The sequence below is a fragment of the Mesoplodon densirostris genome, chromosome 1, assembly GCF_025265405.1.
Source record: "Mesoplodon densirostris isolate mMesDen1 chromosome 1, mMesDen1 primary haplotype, whole genome shotgun sequence".
Taxonomy (NCBI): domain Eukaryota; kingdom Metazoa; phylum Chordata; class Mammalia; order Artiodactyla; family Ziphiidae; genus Mesoplodon; species Mesoplodon densirostris.
In genome coordinates, this window is record NC_082661.1 from 144189326 (window position 1) to 144208951 (window position 19626).

At 36.0% G+C, this 19626-nt stretch overlaps 1 protein-coding gene across 18 annotated transcripts in view; it reads left to right on the forward strand.

The window, feature by feature from the left end:
* The window catches only part of CLOCK (clock circadian regulator), a 138319-nt gene that overhangs the window by 61748 nt on the left and 56945 nt on the right, over positions 1 to 19626 (forward strand). For 15 of the 18 annotated variants that reach the window (XM_060109526.1, XM_060109568.1, XM_060109554.1 and 12 more), the window contains 4 exons: positions 5359 to 5450; positions 12278 to 12367; positions 14686 to 14745; positions 18661 to 18809. In XM_060109526.1, the coding sequence (XP_059965509.1) occupies positions 12321 to 12367; positions 14686 to 14745; positions 18661 to 18809 (256 nt within the window). In that variant the 5' untranslated portion in view covers positions 5359 to 5450; positions 12278 to 12320. Of the gene's footprint in view, positions 1 to 5358; positions 5451 to 12277; positions 12368 to 14685; positions 14746 to 18055; positions 18201 to 18660; positions 18810 to 19626 lie in introns of those variants that run through there. The other 3 variants (XM_060109644.1, XM_060109626.1, XM_060109635.1) reach the window with 3 other exon arrangements.

Consider the following 19626-nt stretch of genomic DNA (forward strand, 5'->3'; position numbering starts at 1 on the left):
GAGCCTGTGCGTCCGGAGCCTGCGCGTCCGGAGCCTGTGCTCCGCGACGGGGGAGGCCATAACAGTGAGAGGCCCGCATACCGCAAAAAAAAAAAAAAAAAAAAAAAAGTGTTTGTGAGGTATTTGTTACATAGTGATTAAGAGCATAGTTCAGGCTAAACTGTCAGGGTTCCTATCTTAGCTTTACTGCTGATCTTGGCCAGCTTACCTGTTCTCTTTGTGTTTCAGTTTCCTCATCTGTAAAATGGAGATAATAATAGAGCCTACCTCATATGATTGTTGAGTCTTAAATGAGAGAAAACTTTAAAGAATGCCCAATACGTAGTAAATGTTCAATAAATGTTAGCCACTGCTTTCAACATCTTTCCCTCACACTACCCTCCAACTTACTCCTCCTGTGTTACCTATCAACCCACAGATGTGTCCAAGCCAAAATTTGAGTGATATTCTTGACTGCTTCCTGCCCCCAGCTTCTGTTAATCAGTCACCAGATTCTGTCTAGTCATCTCAGGATCTATTAAAATTCCTATATTTCTTTTTATAATCTCTGCTTCTGTATTATTTTACCTGAACTATTATAATGCTCTCTACTTCTACTAGTCTCTCTAATTCTAGTCGAGCCTCCTTCCATTCCATTCTCTGTGTTGTAGCCAGTATGATGGTTCAAAAGAACAAATGTCTATTAATGTCACTTTCCTGCTTAAAACCTTTCAGTGTCTTTGTTGAGGGGGCAGAGGTGTTGGGAGTTACCTTCATGTGACCTTTCACGATCTACTCACCTCACCATTATCATCTCTTACCACAACCTCTGTTACCCCCGTCCTTAGGTTTTTGCCCTAATCATACGAAACTACTTGTAGTATTCTAAAATCACAGTTCCTTCTCATGTCTCCAGACCTTTGCATATACTGTTCTTTTGGCATAGATCAAATTTCTCTATCTCTTTGCCTGGTGAACTGTTATTTTATTCTTCAGATCTCAGCTTACGTATCAGTTCTCCAGGAGGCTTCTTTAACTTCTTTGTCACTCCCAGTGTGTTCAGAGAGCACTTTGTGGGTTCTCTGGGAAGTGCCTCAAATGTAGTGGCTGTGTCTATTTCACCGTTTCCAAACTACAGTCAGCGTCGTATAGGACACTTACTTGTATTGGTACTCAGTAAATATTTGCTGAATGATAAATATATGAAGTAGAATTTTTAAGGAATCACTAATATTTAAATATAATATGTTTTTATTTAAGTTTCTTTGATTTCTAGCCAGGAATAATTTTTACATTAGCCATTTGTTTTCTTTGTGGCTCCTTATTTAGTTATACTCGTTGTTGTTTGTTTTGAGCTGGGTTTCAACCTTTTTTCAGATAACTTTTAGAGACCCTTATATGGTAAAAATATTAACCTTTTGAAGTGCTGCAAATATTTAAGCCTTTTATTTTGGTTTTAAAGGGGGAGTTTCCATTCGTGTTTATTTGGTTAATAATTGGTATCCCTATATATTATATCCTTTAGTCTTCACAACAGTTGCCTTAGGTAAGAAATCTGAGGCTTAGGATAGCTAACTAAATTGTCCAAAGATTTTCATCCATGCTTTTCTGACTGTAAACTCATGGTCTTAACTTCTATACTTACTCCTCCAGCATGCTGGCTTTAATTCTGACGAGTAACTCGATCCCAAAGTACTTAAAACCAAGTAGGACACTAGGATCTGCTTCTGAATTTTGCTTCATGCACATTTTAGGAATTAAGTTCTATTGCTCTGGTGGTTTTGACTCAGACCTCTTACTTTTATTTGAGTCTGTAATCTCCAGGGATTTTTTTGTTGTTGCTGTCAAAAAAATCCCTTTTGTACTCAAAAATACCCCCCCCTTTTTTTTTTTGCTATCAAAAATATCCCTCCTTCTTGCTGTCATATTATATATATAGCAAATTCTTTGTGTTTTAAGAAAATTCTAGAATGGACATTGGATGGGTCAGAAGCAAAGTATGAGGGGAAAGTTTTGCATTAACTTTGGTGTGGCAAGGTTGGGTTGGTCTTGGTTAATTCAGTTATTCACAATGATTATTGAGTTTTTAGTACTTGTCAAATATTCTGACAGGTCCTAATAATAGATGAATAAGTGAAGCTTCACTCCTGCTTTGAAGGAGCTCATGATTTAGAAGAATGTTAAAAATGAGAATGATATAGTGATATCTCAGTTCTACAATGAGAAATAGTAAGAATACAGCAATTCCTGATTTCCCTTATTAGTGAAAACATTTCTATCTGAAACTGACAAGTTCCTGAAGTTCTTTCCACACCAGAAATTTTACCTTTTGATTAAATTTATTCCTAAGTGTTTTATCCTTTTTTTTTTTTTTTTTTTGTGTGTGTGTGTGTGTGTGGTACACGGGCCTCTCACTGTTGTGGCCTCTCACGTTGTGGAGCACAGGCTCCGGACGCGCAGGCTCAGCGGCCATGGCTCACGGGCCCAGCCGCTCCACGGCATGTGGGATCTTCCCGGACCGGGGCACGAACCTGTGTCCCCTGCATCGGCAGGCGGACTCTCAACCAAGTGTTTCATCCTTTTGATGCTGTTATAGATGACATTGTTTTCTTAATTTCCTTTTCAGATTGTTTGTTGTTAGTGTATACAGAAATGCAACTGATTTTTGTATATTTATTTTGTGTCCTGCTATTTGATGTTTATTAGCTCTAACAGTTTTTTTTTGCTAGACTCTTTAGGGCTTTCTACATATAAGATCATGTCATCTGTGAAGAGAGATAATTTTACTTCAAACTTTCCAATTTTGATTTCTTTCACTTCTTACTTAATTGTTCTAGATAGTGCTATGTTGAATACAAGTAGCAAGAGTGGCCATCCCTGCCTTGTTCCTCTAATCTTAGAGGAAAAGCTTTCAAATTTTCACTGTTGAGCATGATGTTAGCTGTGGCGCTTCTCATATATGGCGTTTATTATCTTGAGAAAATTGCTATCTATCCCTTGTTTATTTAGTGTTTCTACCATGAAAAGGTATTGAATTATGTCAGATGCTTTTTCTGCATTAATTGGTACGATTGTGTGATTTTAATACTTTGTTCCTTAATGTGGTGTATCACATTAACTGATTTTTGTATGTGGAACCGTCCTTGTACCCCAAAAATAAATCCCACTTGGTCATGGTGTATCATTCTTTTAATATGCTATTAAATTTGGTTTGTTAATATTTTGTTGAGGATTTTTGCATCTATATTTATCAGGGATATTGTAGTTTTTACTTGTGGAGTCTGTCTGGCTTCGGTGTCAAGGTAATGTTGGCTTCACAAAATAAGCTTGGAGGTGTTCCTTTCCCTTAAATTTTTTGGAAGGGTTTGAGCAGGATTGGTGCTAATTAATTCTTCTTTACGTGTTTGGTGTAATTCTTCAGTGAATGTTTGGTCCTGGCTTTTCTTTGTTGGGAGGTTTTTGATTACTGATTCAATTTTCTTATTAGTTATAGGTATGCTAAGATTTTCTATTTCTTCATGATTCAGTCTCGATGGGTTCTATATTTCTAGGAATCTATCTTTTTCCTCTAGATTATCCAGTTTATTGGTATTTAATTGTTCATTATAGTTTATTATGATCCTTTGTATTGCTTGGTATCAGTTGTAATGTTTCCTCTTTTTGTTGTTCTTTGCTAAAAATACTTTTTTTCTGTTGTTTTATTTATGCTCTATTTTGTTTCTGCTTTAATCTTTATTAGTTCCTTCCTTCTGCTAACTTTGGGCTTTTTCTAGTTCCTTGAGGTATAAAGTTAGGTTCTTTATATTTGACATCTTTCTTCTTTTTTAATGTAGTATTTACCACTATAAACTTCCCTCTTAATGATGCTTTTGCTGCATCCCATAAGTTTTGATGTTTTGTGCTTTTGTCTCAAAATATTTTCTAATTTCCATTTTGATTTCTTCTTTGACCCATTGATTGTTCAAGAAAGTGTTTAATTTCTACATGTTTTGAATTTTCCAGTTTACCTTGTACTACTGATTTCTAGTTTTATTCCATTGTGGTCAGAAAAGATATTTGATAAAGCATTTCAATCTTCTTAAATTTGTTAAGACTTGTTTTGCTACCTGATGTGATCCATCCTGGTGAATGTTCCCTGTGCATTTAAGGAAAATGTGTATTCTGCTCCTGTTGGGTGGAATATTCTGTTAAGTCCATTGGTCTTTAGTGTTGTTCAAGCCATCCGTTTTCTTATTGCTCTTCTCTGTCTAGGGTTCTGTCCATTATTGAAACTGGGGTATTGAAATTTCCTACTATTACTGTGTTGTTGTCTGTTCCTCAGTTCAGTTCTGTCAGTCTTTGCTACAAATATTTGGGTGCTTTGATGTTGGGTGTATATATATCTATAATTGTTATATCTTCCTGATAAATTTGACCGTTTTATTATATAGTCCTTTTTGTCTCTTGTGACAGTTTTTTACTTAAAGTCTATTTTGTCTGATGTAAGTATGGTCATTTGTGCTTTCTTGGTTACCATTTGCATGGAATATCTTTTTCCAGTCTTTTAGTCTCTGTGTGTCCTTAAATCTAAAGTGAGTCTTGTAGGTAGCATGTAGTTGGATCTTGTTTTTTTTATCCGTTTACCTACTTTGTCTTTTGACTGGCAACTTTAATTCATTTGCATTTAAAGTAATTACTGACAGGGAAGGACTTACTGTTATTTTGTTCATTGTTTTTGTCTTGTAGCTTTTTGTCACTTTTTTCCTGTCGTGTGTCTTCCTTTGTGTTTCATTGTTTTCTTTTAGTGACATGCTTTGATTCTTTTCTCATTTCCTTTTGTGTACCCTGTATAGATGTTTTCTATGTGCTTACCGTGGGTCTACATAAAACATCTTATAAATTTAACAATCTATTTTAAGCTGATAACAATTTAACTTCAAAAACTCTACTCTTTTACTTCTCTCCCCCACCACACTTTATCTGTCACAAATTGCATCTTTTTATATTCATTATATATGAGCATTCATTAACACATATACGTGTGTATTCATTAACATATTTTCATAGCTATACTTATTTTTATACTTTTGTCTTTTAACTTCTATAGTAGAATTAAAAGTGATTGTTGTAGTTTTTTTATTTTTATTTTTAAGTTATTTTCTTTTAGAGACAATTTATAGAGTTTAGCATTTGTTATATATTGGTTTGGCCAAAAAGTTCATTTGGTTTTTTCCATAAGATATTACAGGAAAACCTGAACAAACATTTTGGCAAACCCAATATATTTTTGTGACAAAGTTATAAATTTTGTTATATTTCAAAATTATTTTGAAACCTTTTTCATGATAAATGCCTGTATAAGTTGAGTAAATCTAACACATTTTTTTCTGGTTTAAACAGAATTCTGAGATTGATGGTCAGCCATACAGAGGAATACATTGAACTTACAGTTTTCTGAAGAATCAGTTCAAAAGATCCCCAAAATACAAAAGGTAATGAAAGGGTTGTATCTTGGAATGTACTTTGAAATGACACTTGCCCAGGAAAATGGGAATTACAACCAACCTAAGAGAAAAGATTTGAAGATACTGACATTAAGAATTTCCTCAATGAGGGCTTCCCTGGTGGCACAGTGGTTAAGAATCCTGCTGCCAAGGCAGAGGACACGGGTTCGAGCCCTGCTCCGGGAAGATCCCACATGCCGCTGAGCAACTAAGCCCGTGTGCCACAACTACTGAGCCTGCGCTCTAGACCCCGAGAGCCACAACTACTGAGCCTGCGGGCCACAACTACTGAAGCCTGTGCGCCTAGAGCCCATGCTCCACAACAAGAGAAGCCACACTGCAACAAAGAGTAGCCCCCACTTACCGCAGCTAGAGAAAACCCATGCACAGCAACGAAGACCCAACACAGCCAAAAACAAATAAATAAATTTATTAAAAAAAAAAAAAAAAAGAATTTCCTCAGTGAAATGTCCCAACCTGATATCCTTAAAATAAAGTTCACAGGATCCCATCCTTAAATATGAGCTGTAGCCAAAGATCACTAGACATTTTAGGAAAGCCTCTTTTGTGAGAGTCAAAGAACAAACCAAAATAGAAAATACCAAGTTAAGGGAAATGGAGACCAGGTAGGCAGGTAAAAATGGGAAGAAACACAAAACTGTCATTTAACAGTTTGAGAAATAAGAGGAGATGCTAAATCCATGAACATGAGAGAGAAAAAAATAAGAAATGAAATCAGAAATGGAAAACTCAATGGAAGGGCTAAAAAATGATACTGATGTTGAAAGTAAAGCAAAGAGAAAATGGGAGAGAAAAGATAAGAAAATTGGGGCAAATGTCCAGGATCTCCAATGTTGAAAAAAATAGGAGCTCTAGAAAGAGAATAGAGGGACTAGAGGGGAGAAATACAGAATAGTGAATGATTCAGCAAAACTCTCCAGAAATTAGAGGACACACATTTCCAGGTAGAAAGAGCCCATAGAGTGACCAATGCAGATATGAAAAGTAGTCCAAAATAGGGCATATAACTGTTAAATTTTGTTAAACATAAAACTACATCTCAGATAGTTTAGTCCAAGATCTTTTCTCTACTTTTACAGCCAGTTGATAGACATGCTATATTTAAGGGAGAGATAAAGGAAGAGCTTCCAGAATAAGAAAAATAATAGGTCACATATAAGGGATCAGTAATCAGAATGACTTTGGACTTCTTGATCCCACACTGAAAACTAGAAGACAGTGGAGAAGGGTGTCTCCACTGAAGATGGAAGGGAAAAATGATTTCCCTTCATAATTCTGAGGGAAAATGATTTCTAACTCAGTATTCAGAATCTAGCTAGACTGTTGATAAAGGATAGACCAATGTTAGTTTTAGACTTGTGATGTCTCAAAAAAATTTATCTGCCATGTTTCCTTTCTTGGGCAGTTAATGTAGGAGGTACTCAACAAAAATAAAGAAGTAAACTAAAAAAATGAAGCCGTAGGATACAAGAAACAGGGAATGCAACTTACGTAGAGACCCAGGAAATCACCAGGATGATAGTGAAGAGTGATCCCAAGATTACAGCTGGTCACCAATTATAGTTATCCATTCCCAGTAGGAGTAGATCAGAAGGTGCCAGGAGAAATAGCTGCAAAAGATTAAATTGGTAGAATCTGTAATGTGTTTGAAGATATTAAGAATAGATTTAGACAAGGAAGAGTTTAGGGCTGAATTGTAGATAAGTATTTAGAAAACCAGGTAAATAACAAACAAAACAATGATTAACTCTAGGGAAAACTATTCCAAAAAAAAAATTGTAGTATACCATATGGCTTTACTGTGAATTGTATTTACAGAGTCATAATAATGTTAACTCTGGATATAACCACCTAGCCAAAATCACGGTATTGGAAATTTGGGCAAGCGTGCGTGTATATGAGGTAAGGATGGGGGAGTCAAAGCTAAATTATTATTTTTTATAGTGGAATTCAGTAGATGATGGCTTAAAAAAAAAGACGCTTTAGAGAGCAAAAGCAAGCACTTTTTTTTTTTTTTTTTTTTTTTGCGGTACGCGGGTCTCTCACTCCCGTGGCCTCTCCCGTTGCGGAGCGCAGGCTCAGCGGCCATGGCCCACAGGCCCAGCCGCTCCGCGGCATGTGGGATCCCCCCGGACCAGGGCACGAACCCGCGTCCCCTGCATCGGCAGGCGGACTCCCAACAACTGCGCCACCAGGGAGGCCCAGCAAGCACTTTTAATAATTACATTAGGGACAGCTCAAATAAATTGGGAGTGTATAGGCATCCTACCTAAAATAGAAAGAATCAAGAAGTAATAAAGTAAAAGTTATTAGAGATAGGGAGTTAACTACCAAGGGAAACAGTTAAAGAGGTGAAAGTGGTTGAAAGTAGGAAATGCCTATCAGAAGACTTCTGATTTTTTAAAAAGTCTTGTAAAACTGGATACTTTAAACTCTGAACAAGTATACATTTGTGAAAATAAACACTCAAGTTTTAAAATGAGAGAGCGTCATGCAGCTCAATAGCAAAAAAACAAACAACCCAATCCAAAAATGGGCAGAAGACTTAAATAGGCATTTTTCCAAAGAAGATATACAGACTGCCAACAAACACATGAAAGAATGCTCAACATCATTAATCATTAGAGAAATGCAAATCAAAACTACAATGACATATCATCTCACACCAGTCAGAGTGGCCATCATCAAGAAATCTAGAAACAATAAATGCTGGAGAGGATGTGGAGAAAAGGGAACACTCTTGCACTGCTGGTGGGAATGTGAATTGGTACAGCCACTATGGAGAACAGTATGGAGGTTCCTTAAAAAACTACAAATAGAACTACCATATGACCCAGCAATCCCACTACTAGGCATATACCCTGAGAAAACCATAATTCAAAAAGAGACGTGTACCAAAATGTTCATAGCAGCTCTATTCACAATAGCCCAGAGATGGAAACAGCCTAAGTGTCCATCATCGGATGAATGGATAAAGAAGATGTGGCACATATATACAATGGAATATTACTCAGCCATAAAAAGAAACGAAACTGAGCTATTTGTAATGAGGTGGATAGACCTAGAGTCTGTCATACAGAGTGAAGTAAGTCAGAAAGAGAAAGACAAATACTGTATGCTAACACATATATATGGAATTTAAGAAAAAAAAATGTCATGAGGAACCTAGGGGTAAAACAGGAATAAAGACACAGACCTACTTGAGAATGGACTTGAGGATATGGGGAGGGGGAAGGGTAAGCTGTGACAAAGCGAAAGAGAGGCATGGACATATATACAGTACCAAACGTAAGGTAGATAGATAGTGGGAAGCAGCCGCAGAGCACAGGGAGATCAGCTCGGTACTTTGTGACCGCCTGGAGGGGTGGGATGGGGAGGGTGGGAGGGAGGGAGACGCAAGAGGGAAGGGATGTGGGAACAGATGTATATGTATGACTGATTCACTTTGTTATAAAGCAGAAACTAATAAAAAAAAACAAATAAATAAATAAATAAAATGAGAGAGCGGAATGAATTAAAGATGTTGAAACACCAACTGTACACAACTCTGACAAGTGGTTTTTCTGTGAAAGGGAGCAGAAAAGGAGGGCCATCCCTGAAGGGGGTTGCTGGGTCGAGGAAGTTTTTGTCTGTTTTTTTAAGGTAAAATACTAAGATGTTGATCAGAATATTCCAGTTATAGAGGGAGAAGTTAGTGATGTAGAAATAGAAAGCTTTGAGAAGTGACAGCAGGTGGGATTCAGAGGACAAGATACTGATACTGCATAATTTATTTTTAATGCAGCATGTGTTATATTGTATGTAAGAGTTCTTTTCCAAAGATGGACTGCCAAGCACTGAGATTTTCTGTTAATTATGTGTAATGTTGCATGCTGAATTTAAAACGTACCTGCTGGGGCTTCCCTGGTGGCGCAGTGGTTGAGAGTCTGCCTGCCGATGCAGGGGACACGGGTTCGTGTCCCAGTCCGGGAAGATCCCACATGCCGCGGAGCGGCTGGGCCCGTGAGCCATGGCCGCTGAGCTTGCGCGTCCGGAGCCTGTGCTCCGCAACGGGAGAGGCCACAACAGTGAGAGGCCCGTATACCGCAAAAAAACCCAAAAAACAAAAAACAAAAAACACAACATACCTGCTTCCATATTTTGCAAAGTTTGAATTACTTAGAAGGTTTGTTAGTTAATACCTGCCCATGTGATAAATGTTTTAAAATTTGTTTTTAAAATGATGTTTATAAAAAAAAAATGCCATCCTGCCCTCCACTGTGATAAAATAGTAATGTGGTGCTTACTCAGCTGGGAATTCATATCATTGAATGACTTTGAGCTCAAGTTGCTTAAGTAAAGGAGCATTTGATTCCTAGTAGTAACTTGATCCTTTATCATTTAATTTGCTCCAATGACTGTAACTGATCCTTTTAAAGGCAGATTATTTCATACCATAGTGGTCTATTAATATCAGTATTTAAGAAAAAAGACTGTTAATAATATTTAATCTGTATTAGACCATCTACTTGAAATTCCTTGCTGTGAGTAGGGACATCACATGTCTTCTAAAAATGACTCCTTAGAATCCATAGCATGAGCAAGTGTGACTCTGCCTAGTCTCTTTTGTACTGAAAGTGTGAGTCCTAGGTTAGACCCCACACAAGACCTTTGGCTGCTCTCACATTACCACTTTGTTTTGTTAAAGTTAACACCATGTAAAGAAGTCAAGAGGAATCTCCTAACAGTTGCTTTAGAGTACTTAATTGGGCCTATTTCACTTCTTCCTTTATCTTTCCCTTAAATATAGCATGCCTATCAATTGGCTGGAAAAGTAGAGGAAAGATCTTGGACTGAACTATCAAAGATATAGTTTTATGTTATTCGGTTAGCTGGACAACAAATAGTGTTTGGAAAAATATTGTTAACCAACAATAGTAAAATAGCTTAATAAAGCATGTCTATCTTCTGAAGCGTTTTGGATTCATTTCCCTTATAGTCAGCATGGCCTCTCCTATATAGTATAAGTTCCTATTCTTGGGGTCCTTTTTTCCCTCTAGTTTGCCCTATTTCTACCTTCTGATAATTAAACAAGCATATACTTGCTGCCATATAAGGCTCAGATCTGATCTTTTAACTTTAAACTGAAACTGTTCTTTTTTTAATTCACTCAAATTGGCTGTGTTACCTTTGCACGGTTCTTTCTGTTCTAGTGATAGAACCAACCTCTGTTATTACCATGATGCTAAGTATGTCTGTTAGACCAGAGGGCTGTACTTAGATGATCTTTAAAGTCTCTTCTAACTCTGAAATTCTGTAATTTGCTGTTCCATTTGCTGATGTTGACCCAGACACTTAAAATCACTATTTTATCCTGGAGTTAGTTCTTTTTATTTTTCCTGACTCCGCCACTCATTATCTTTTAAGAACTTTAGCCCTTCACAGTTCTGCTTCTGCAGCCATAACCACATGGACAACCCAGCATCATTTATCCAGAGTTATTCTCTCTTCCTCTCATGAATGTACATTTAAAAACAATGATAGAGTATTATAGAGTCTCATGTCCTTTAATATTCTCTCGTTTAGTTAGAGTTACACAATAATTTACACTATTTTCTAAACTTTAATGAAAAAATAATTCTTATGCCTCAAAACTGTTAGGATATTTATTAGAGTTAAGGTGGTTATTCAATATTTAACTCATGACTATAAGATATAAGTATCTTATATGGGTAAAACCTGCTTTATACTTTAGCAAAACTGTATAGAATATAGAGAGAGAAATTTTAGGCTTATGACTGAGTTTTAAAGCAGTAAATTTTAATCCCTTCAGTGTGAGTATGAAACTTTATAATAAGGCTCTTCTCTGCTTGACTTGCCTTCACCCGTTTACCACTCCTGTTGTCTCTCACTTTATGCTCTAGTAATTAAAACTTTCAGGTGTAATATGCCTCCATCTTTCTCTAAAGAGAAAACTTTCTCAAATATGACGCTCTCTCATAAACGCCTGTGCCTTTGCACATTGCTTTTCTTGTGGCTTAGAATCCCTTCAACTATTACCTCTTCCTGTCCTTTAGTCTGTTATTTCTCAAACTTAAATGGTCATACAAATCGCATGAAGACCTTGTTAAAATGTAGATTTTGCTTCAGTGGGACTAGAGTTGGGATCAAGATTCTGTATTTTAACAAGCTCTCAGATGATGGTGATGGTCTCTGGAGCACATTTTCAGCAACAAGAATCTAGACTGCCTAACAGCTCACTGTCATCAAGAATATTTCCTCTGACTGCCCCCCCCCCAACCAATATACCTTCATCATCCCTTTTATTATAATTATTTAGTTATCCATCTTCCTCTTTAGTTGCAGATTTTTACCTATAGTGATTGTGTCTCTCATCCTTCTATTTCCAAAGCTAACTATTCTGTTTAACAGAAAGTAGGCTTTCAACAAATGTTTATTGCCCACTAGCTGGTGTTATTATAGCCTACTTACATAGGCTTACATATGTAGCCTACGTAGTCTAATATATATACTGAATATTAAGAGTGGCTTTTTAATTTCCACTATTTTGTTATAGAAAGAAAATGAATTATGGTCTTCAATTTTTGTTCCCCTGTAGTCCTTTTTTTAAAAGGAAAAAAAGCCTCAAATGTGCCTCACCTAAGTATATTTGCTTGAAAATAATGTTATAGCCTTCAGTAGAAACAAAAACATTTTGAAGTCTCTATGAAAACATAGTGTTTCTCAAATTACTGTGTTTGTAGACATAAGTTTTTAAGAAAACTAATGACCATTTATTTTTCTTTCCACCCAAGGAGAAGTACAAATGTCTACTACAAGACGAAAACGTAATATGTTATGTTGTTTACCGTAAGCTGTAGTAAAATGAGCTCACTTGTTGACAGGTATGTTTTTAGAGACTTGTTTATTTTGAATTATATAAAGCTATTTAAAAAATTCACAGAGTAATGGTCTATATCAAACTGATAAAAGGAGTATTATGCTTAACCATAATTACTGTTACATTTACCTTCTGTACCGAGCAAATTTCATGTAATAGTAAGTAAGGTATATTATCTAGAGCCAAAGTCAACAGCATGTGGTTTGTGTTCTGAATGGATCTTGAACTGTAATTCTGGGTGATTTGGTCAGAACTGCTCTGAAATAAATTATGACAATTGCAGATATTTCCTTGGCGCTTTGTGGAATCATCTGTCTCCTTATCTATTGGTTCTAACTTCAGCCCTTTAAGCATCTTAGCATTTGTGACTCATGAGAGGTGACTATAATTAGGATTTCATTAGTTGAAATTATAATCTTTAAATCTTACTATTGGGAAAAGGATGGGCCTCCTTGTTTCTTTGATTTAAAGACTATTTTTTATTTTTTTACATTTTAACATGTCTGACATTGGGATTCATCTTACAATTGGCTTATCATAGTTTAATTGGTGGCATTGTTTTCTTTCATAGTGGCACATAAAATAGTAAGTCTGTAGTCAGTGGTGTCTTAAATTTGATGAAATACAGTACCAGCTTTTTAAAAATACCTGCTCTTTGACAGCTAATGTACAGAGCACTTTTTATGTCTTACTTCATTTAACTTCACAATAATTCCATGATATTTTACAGATGAGGAGTCTATAGGCCAGAGAGGTTAAATAACTTGTTTAAGTTCACATAGTAAGTAATAAGGTGGAGTTATGACCTGTATTGGTCTGACACTAAAGTTCCTAAAGTTCCTGTGCTTTTATTATAGTGTAATATGTGATTCTTCCATAGGGGATTCTTTAAGAGTTTTGTAGCTAGAGTTGTGCACAGAAGTAACTTTGACATCTAGGGACAGCTTTCCTCCCTTTTCTATGAGGTAAATAGTGAAGGTATGTACTCTATCAGAGCTTAAGACTTAAGGGGCAAGGAGTTTCCTCAGGGAGACCTGCCTGCCACTGCCATGGATGTGGGCTGTGCCATAGTTTCAGGTGGAATCTATGTGTAGTCTTTTCCTCAGAAAGGATGTTTCTTCACTACTTCTAGAGATTAAATGTGATTTTGGCATTATGCTTCTGAATGATTGTCAGTTCCTGTTCTAGACAGTATGACCTGTAGGGACAACATCTGGGTGTTCAGACATAAAGCAGTGGTTCTTAATATGAGTTCATTATCTTTGTGAATATCATGAAAGTTATGGACTCTCTTCTCAATAATGTACGTTTACATACAGAATTTTTTATAAATTTCATTGTATACCTGGAACCCCAAAAGTCTACTCCTGAACCTCTTATGATATGAGATTTGTAGATGATCTCAGTTGTGGGGCTCGTAGGCACTTTATAGGCCACAGAAAGATGTGGTTAAAGAAGTGAATAGTGAGTTCATGTAAAAGCTCATATCACTTACAACTATTTACTATTGCCCCTTATATTAAGGAGTTAGCCACCAGTGCTCTTGGTTTCATTTGTTAGAATACTCTTCCCCTTGGTCTTCCCATAACCAACACCTTCTTGTCGCTTAGATCTCAGGCTCAAACGTCCCCACTTCAGCCAGTCCTTCCCTAACCACTCAGACTAAAGTAACCACCCAGTAATTAAAACATCACCCCTTTTAAGAAAAATAAAATTCATACATTTTCATGTTGATTTGTTTCTACTAGAAAATAAGCTGTATGAGAGTGGGGACCTGTATGTCTAATTAACTGCTCTGTAACCATGTCCAGAACAGAGCCTGGTACATGAGTGCTAACAAATATTTGTCAAATGAATCAGTACTGAATGAAAATATATCAGTATAAGTTAATATGCTAGATATTGTGATGTTTCTGAGTGATTTGTGTTTTATAAAGTAAATGTCTCAGAAAATATGTTTTTTAAATGTGATACTATAATTAAAAATAATTTCAAGTGAATCATTTTATATAATGGCAAATATACTGACTTTCCATAGATTTTCACTGGTTACTAAAAGTTTGGAATAAGATATTTAACCTCTGGTAAAGTTAAATTCTTGTTTATTGTAATAAACTTTTTAAAATGTAAAACATAGCTGAACTTTGTTTGTCTATATGTGTTAGAAAACAGGTTAGTAGTTACTGAGTTTGAATTTATGCAATCCATAACTCTACAAAAATCCTAGGATATAACTGATTTGATTCATATGTTGTTTTAGTATTGCTGTTGCTTAGTGAGTCTGCTGTCTTATTTTCTCTATCCACTTTCTTTTTCTTTTAGAGACGATGGTAGTATTTTTGATGGGTTGGTGGAAGAAGATGACAAGGACAAAGCAAAAAGGTAGTTCAACTTCAGATGTAAAATAGTAAATAAATGAATAATAAATAAATGTAATAGTAAATCAGTGATTTCCAAAATCTATCTGCCTTAAGAACTTAGATATGTTAGCAAGGTGGAAGAGGTTAGAGTATCAGTATGTAGTTTATAAATTAAATTATCCTCTAAAGGTGCCCTTCTCACCACATCATATTATGGCACATAATATTTACATGACATCACTGGGGATGTTAGCCTTCGTCACTCGACTAAGGCAGGGTTTGCCTAGATTTACCATTGTAGTTACTATTTTCTGTTAACCCACTCTATTCTTTGGAAATAATTTATTTAAGATAGCACACCATCAGAGTAGGGATGGGGGAATTAAGCTTCACCTCCCATAGGAAGGGATATCTACACATATTTGAAATTCTTCTGTAAAAATAAAAAGTCTCTTTCCCACTTATTTATATCTCTATGGACTCATGTATATTTTGTATGGACTCATGATTTATTTTGTACTTTAGGTTGTACTTCAGTGCTATGTTATTTATTCTGTTGCTCGGTTTGTTCCAGCTTTGGCCTTTGGGAGGTCTTTCAGGGTGGGCTTCTGTGTCTTTTGACATGCCTCCATTCTCCAACAGAAGGGAAAGTGGGTGATGGAGAGTGGGCGTGGGGAGGAAGAATTGATGGAGAGGTATCATCAAGTAGGTGACAGGATGGGGTCTAGAGCCATGGTGGTGATGGTGGGGGCTTGACCTTAGATACGGGCCTTGATGATGATTACAGTATCAGGAGGGAGGGTCCAGAGAGCATTGCAGCCAAGTTTGTAGTCATTGAGGGTAAGCAGTAAATACTTTATGGTTTTTTCCCAGCCACATTGAACTACTTGGGTGCTTAGATACGAGGGTAGAGAGTGTTGTAGCATTACGTACAGATAGAAAAGATAAACATATAATAAGTAGTAGTTCCTAAATGTCTGTATTTAACAAAATAAAAGGTAGTGGGATAAGAAGAATATTCACATAACCAGATAAACTGCTAAATTCTTAAATGAATGATTAAAATATATCTGAGAAGAAGATTATGAGGAAAGCTATACAACTTTATTCAAGGAAATAAAAAGACCTGAATTTGAAGCTAAAAATATATTGGATAACTCCTTTCCCTTAACTTCAATCTAGTGGGGGAAGGTTCTTATAAAATATTTCAGGGTAGAGAGAAAGTCACTGATAGGGTGGGAATAATCAGTCTTGCCTGAATGAAGAGGCAGAACTTTGAGGAATTAACTTGGACAGATTTAAAGGCCAAGTTTAGAGATGGATAAGGTGAGCTAAGGGTATTCTGTTCACAGAGACTTTGAAGGTTTGATCGTGTTTTTAGGGGACCAAAAATGCTATGGCTGTGGGAAACCTTGGAGAAAGAGAAGGCCTCATAATAATGCTGTCAGAATTAAATGGACCATGTTGAATGCTGACATCTGTGGCCTGTTATTATTGAAGTGATCACAAGGGCTGAGTACGTCCAACCTGAATGTAACATGAAATGAAGTTGCTTTAATGGATGTGATCCACTGGTAGAATTGGCAGTGATATTTGATTTCTGTATATTTCTTACGCTGGAGTTAAGATGCCTGTTTTGAATTATTACTTCATGGTAACTGTATGATCCTGGGCATATTCTCTTTTATGCCTGAGTTGTCACACTTGTAACATGAAAAATAGTAAAGTCTACTTTGTAGGAATTAAATGAAATTTCATGTATGTTTCCAGTAGTGCCTTATATACAACATTTATACAATTATATACAATTTCCAGTAGTAACTTATATACAACAAATAATGGCTCTAAATTTTACCCATGTCTTCAGATATTTCATATATAATAATTCTCAGATGCTTATTTCCTACTTACTCCTTTCTAGAGGAATGTAACTAGATCTGTATGTCTAACTTCCTCTAGTATGTGTCCTTTAAAATGTCAAACAGGCAATTTCACCATATTTAAAATCTCCCCAAACCATTGGTCTACCGAAACTAATATCTCAAGTTATATTACACATTGATAAACAGCATTATCAGTAACTTGGGAATCCTCTTCGATATTTCTTTTGCTTCCCCACTCCAAACTAAATCTGACTTACCTAGAATTGCTAGTTCTGCCTGTTAACCCTCAGACCCACACTGCTCTATCAACACTGCCACTGCCATGGTTTATAGCCTAGGATATTGATTGCAGTTGCCTCCTAAATGGTCATCTGGCCTCCAGTCTTGTTTGGCATACAGTAAATTTCCAGTAGTATTTGTTAAATGAATTTGTTTGGCCGAGCACTGATCTTTTCATTACTCTAGTGCTAGAATGGTCTTAACAAGGAGTTCTGTTCATGTCAGTCATTTCTTTGCTTAAAACCTTTTAGTGCCTTCCCATGGCTTTCACTATTAAACTAAATCCTTTTGTGTAGCATAAAAACTTCATGATTTTTTCTTCCAGTACTTATTATTCCTAACTGCCACCCACCCTCCTCCCCCAACTCCAGCATAGCTGGGCACAGAAAGCTTGTACACTAGCTACATGAGCCATGCTGAACTACTTGTGATAGATGTGTGGCCCTTTATTTATTTATTTATTTATTTTTTGGCCACACCGCACAGCATGCAGGGACATTAGTTCCGTGACCAGGGATCAGACCCATGCCACCTACAGTGGAAGTGCGGAGTCCTAACCACTGGACTGCCAGGGAATTCCTGTTAGGTTTTCATCTTTGTTCAAGTTTCCTGTGTCTGGAATGCCCTGCTCACACCCCGCCACCATCCCTTTCTCACTTAGCCTTCATAACTCAATTCGGCACACTTAGGAGGTTCCATAGGTATTAGGTGAATTTCTTGAAAGGGCTTATCTTTCTCTAGTATCCCTAGTCCTTATTAGCACAGTCTCTGTCATTATAACAAAGCACTCAATGTTTGGTGAGGGAGTCAGTTAATTTCTGTTATGTTTCTTAAGAGATTTGAACAGTTGTATTTTTTCCCAGTACTAATACAGAATAAATGCTCCTTCTTTACTGAAATAAATTAAATTAAATTAATAGAATTACCCTCTGACCTTTTGGGATCTTTTGGGAAAGTAGTGTACTTTCTAAAATTGAATTCTAAAATTTGACTTCACAAAGCAGGTAATTAGAAGTATTATGGAATGATTAATTGCTCTGTAAATAATTGTGTTTATTTATCTCAAGAGTTCTCAGTGCAACTAAGAATTTGCTTCTAGTTCCTGCTTCACATAGAACAGTGGGAATTATTCCTTTAGCACATATATTTTGAGCACTTACTGTTTGTTAGGTGTTATGCTTAAGTGCTTAGATGAAAAAACTGGGGCTCTGTTATCAAGAAGCCTACAATCCAGTGGCGAGACAGCTGTGCAAAAGAGTGGTTACAGCTCTGTGTTGGAGGCTGGGATGGAGGAATAAAGAGGAAGAATGTGTGGGTAAGCCTGAGGGTAGGGAAATTTTCATTTTTAGATTTCTGTTTATAATTTAAAACTTACAGGAGATGGATAACTTCCTCCTATTCAATAATTTTTAATGATTTGGACTTTTACATTATATGTGCTTTCAGAAACTGTATCTCAGTAATATTCATAATAACCTTATAAGGAAAATACAGATTCTTGGTAAATATTAGATTAAATAAAACCTGAGATTTGAATGTAGTTTGTCTTACTGACATTTTCATAAAAACATGTATGCTGAATGCTTAAAATGTAAAAAATTATTGCCCTGATTAACTGTATATTGTTGGTAACCTAGGATATAAATATTTATTACCATCTGTATTGACAGAAGTACATGCTCTGTGGTTGTGTCTGTATTGAGCACTGTATTAAACTATTTGTGTAATTAAATGGACTGTTTGAAAACTGGTTATTTAATTTTTTATTTCATCAGAGTATCTAGAAACAAATCTGAAAAGAAACGTAGAGATCAGTTTAATGTTCTCATTAAAGAACTGGGATCCATGCTTCCTGGGAATGCTAGAAAGATGGACAAATCTACTGTTCTACAGAAGAGCATTGATTTTTTACGAAAACATAAAGGTACATTTTTAACTTTGTAAACTGGATTTTTTTTTTTGAATAATAACAGACTGTCTCTTAAAGCATAATGTGATGGAATCTTGGCAGTGATGGCTTGAGACTATATGCTTCCTAACCATTTTTAAGAAAAGGAAATAATTGCCTTTTTAAAGATTTCCTGGTATGTTCTTTCTTTCATTCAACAAACATGTATTTAGTGCCTACTGGTATATCCTAGATTCTTGTGGTGCAGGGTAACAGTCCTGGCCCTCAAGTAACTCAGGCCAAGGGAGACAAACATATAAACCGCTAATTGCAATGCAAGTAATTATAATGTGAGTAGTGCTCGTAAACTGTAAACTTTGTGTGAGAACACAGAGGAAAGAATGTGTCAGGGAAATCTTAACAGTTAATTTTTCAACTGAGTCTTCCTGTTAGCTTAAGAAAAACAGCATTTCACATGGAGGAAATAGCATGTGTAAAACCAGAGAAGCAGGGAGAGTTCAGTTTAACTGGAGCATAGTTTGAGTTGGAAAGTTATGGGTATATTTGAAAGAGAAGCAAGAGTCAGATCATGAGAACTTTATATGTCATTTTAAAAGATTGCTTCAGTGTATACCTAGGAAATAAAAACACTGTGTTTTAAAGTGATTATTTGTTAATCAAAGAAAATCACTTTGAGTAAATAAGTCATGAAAAGAAAATTTTAAAGAATGTTAAGTATTTTGGTACTTAATAAATGCTACTTAATAGAAAATAGGTGAAAAACTTGTAAAAGGACATTTCTTTTTCAGATGGAAATGAAACTGCAGAACTTCTCAGAAAGAGAATTTGTAAC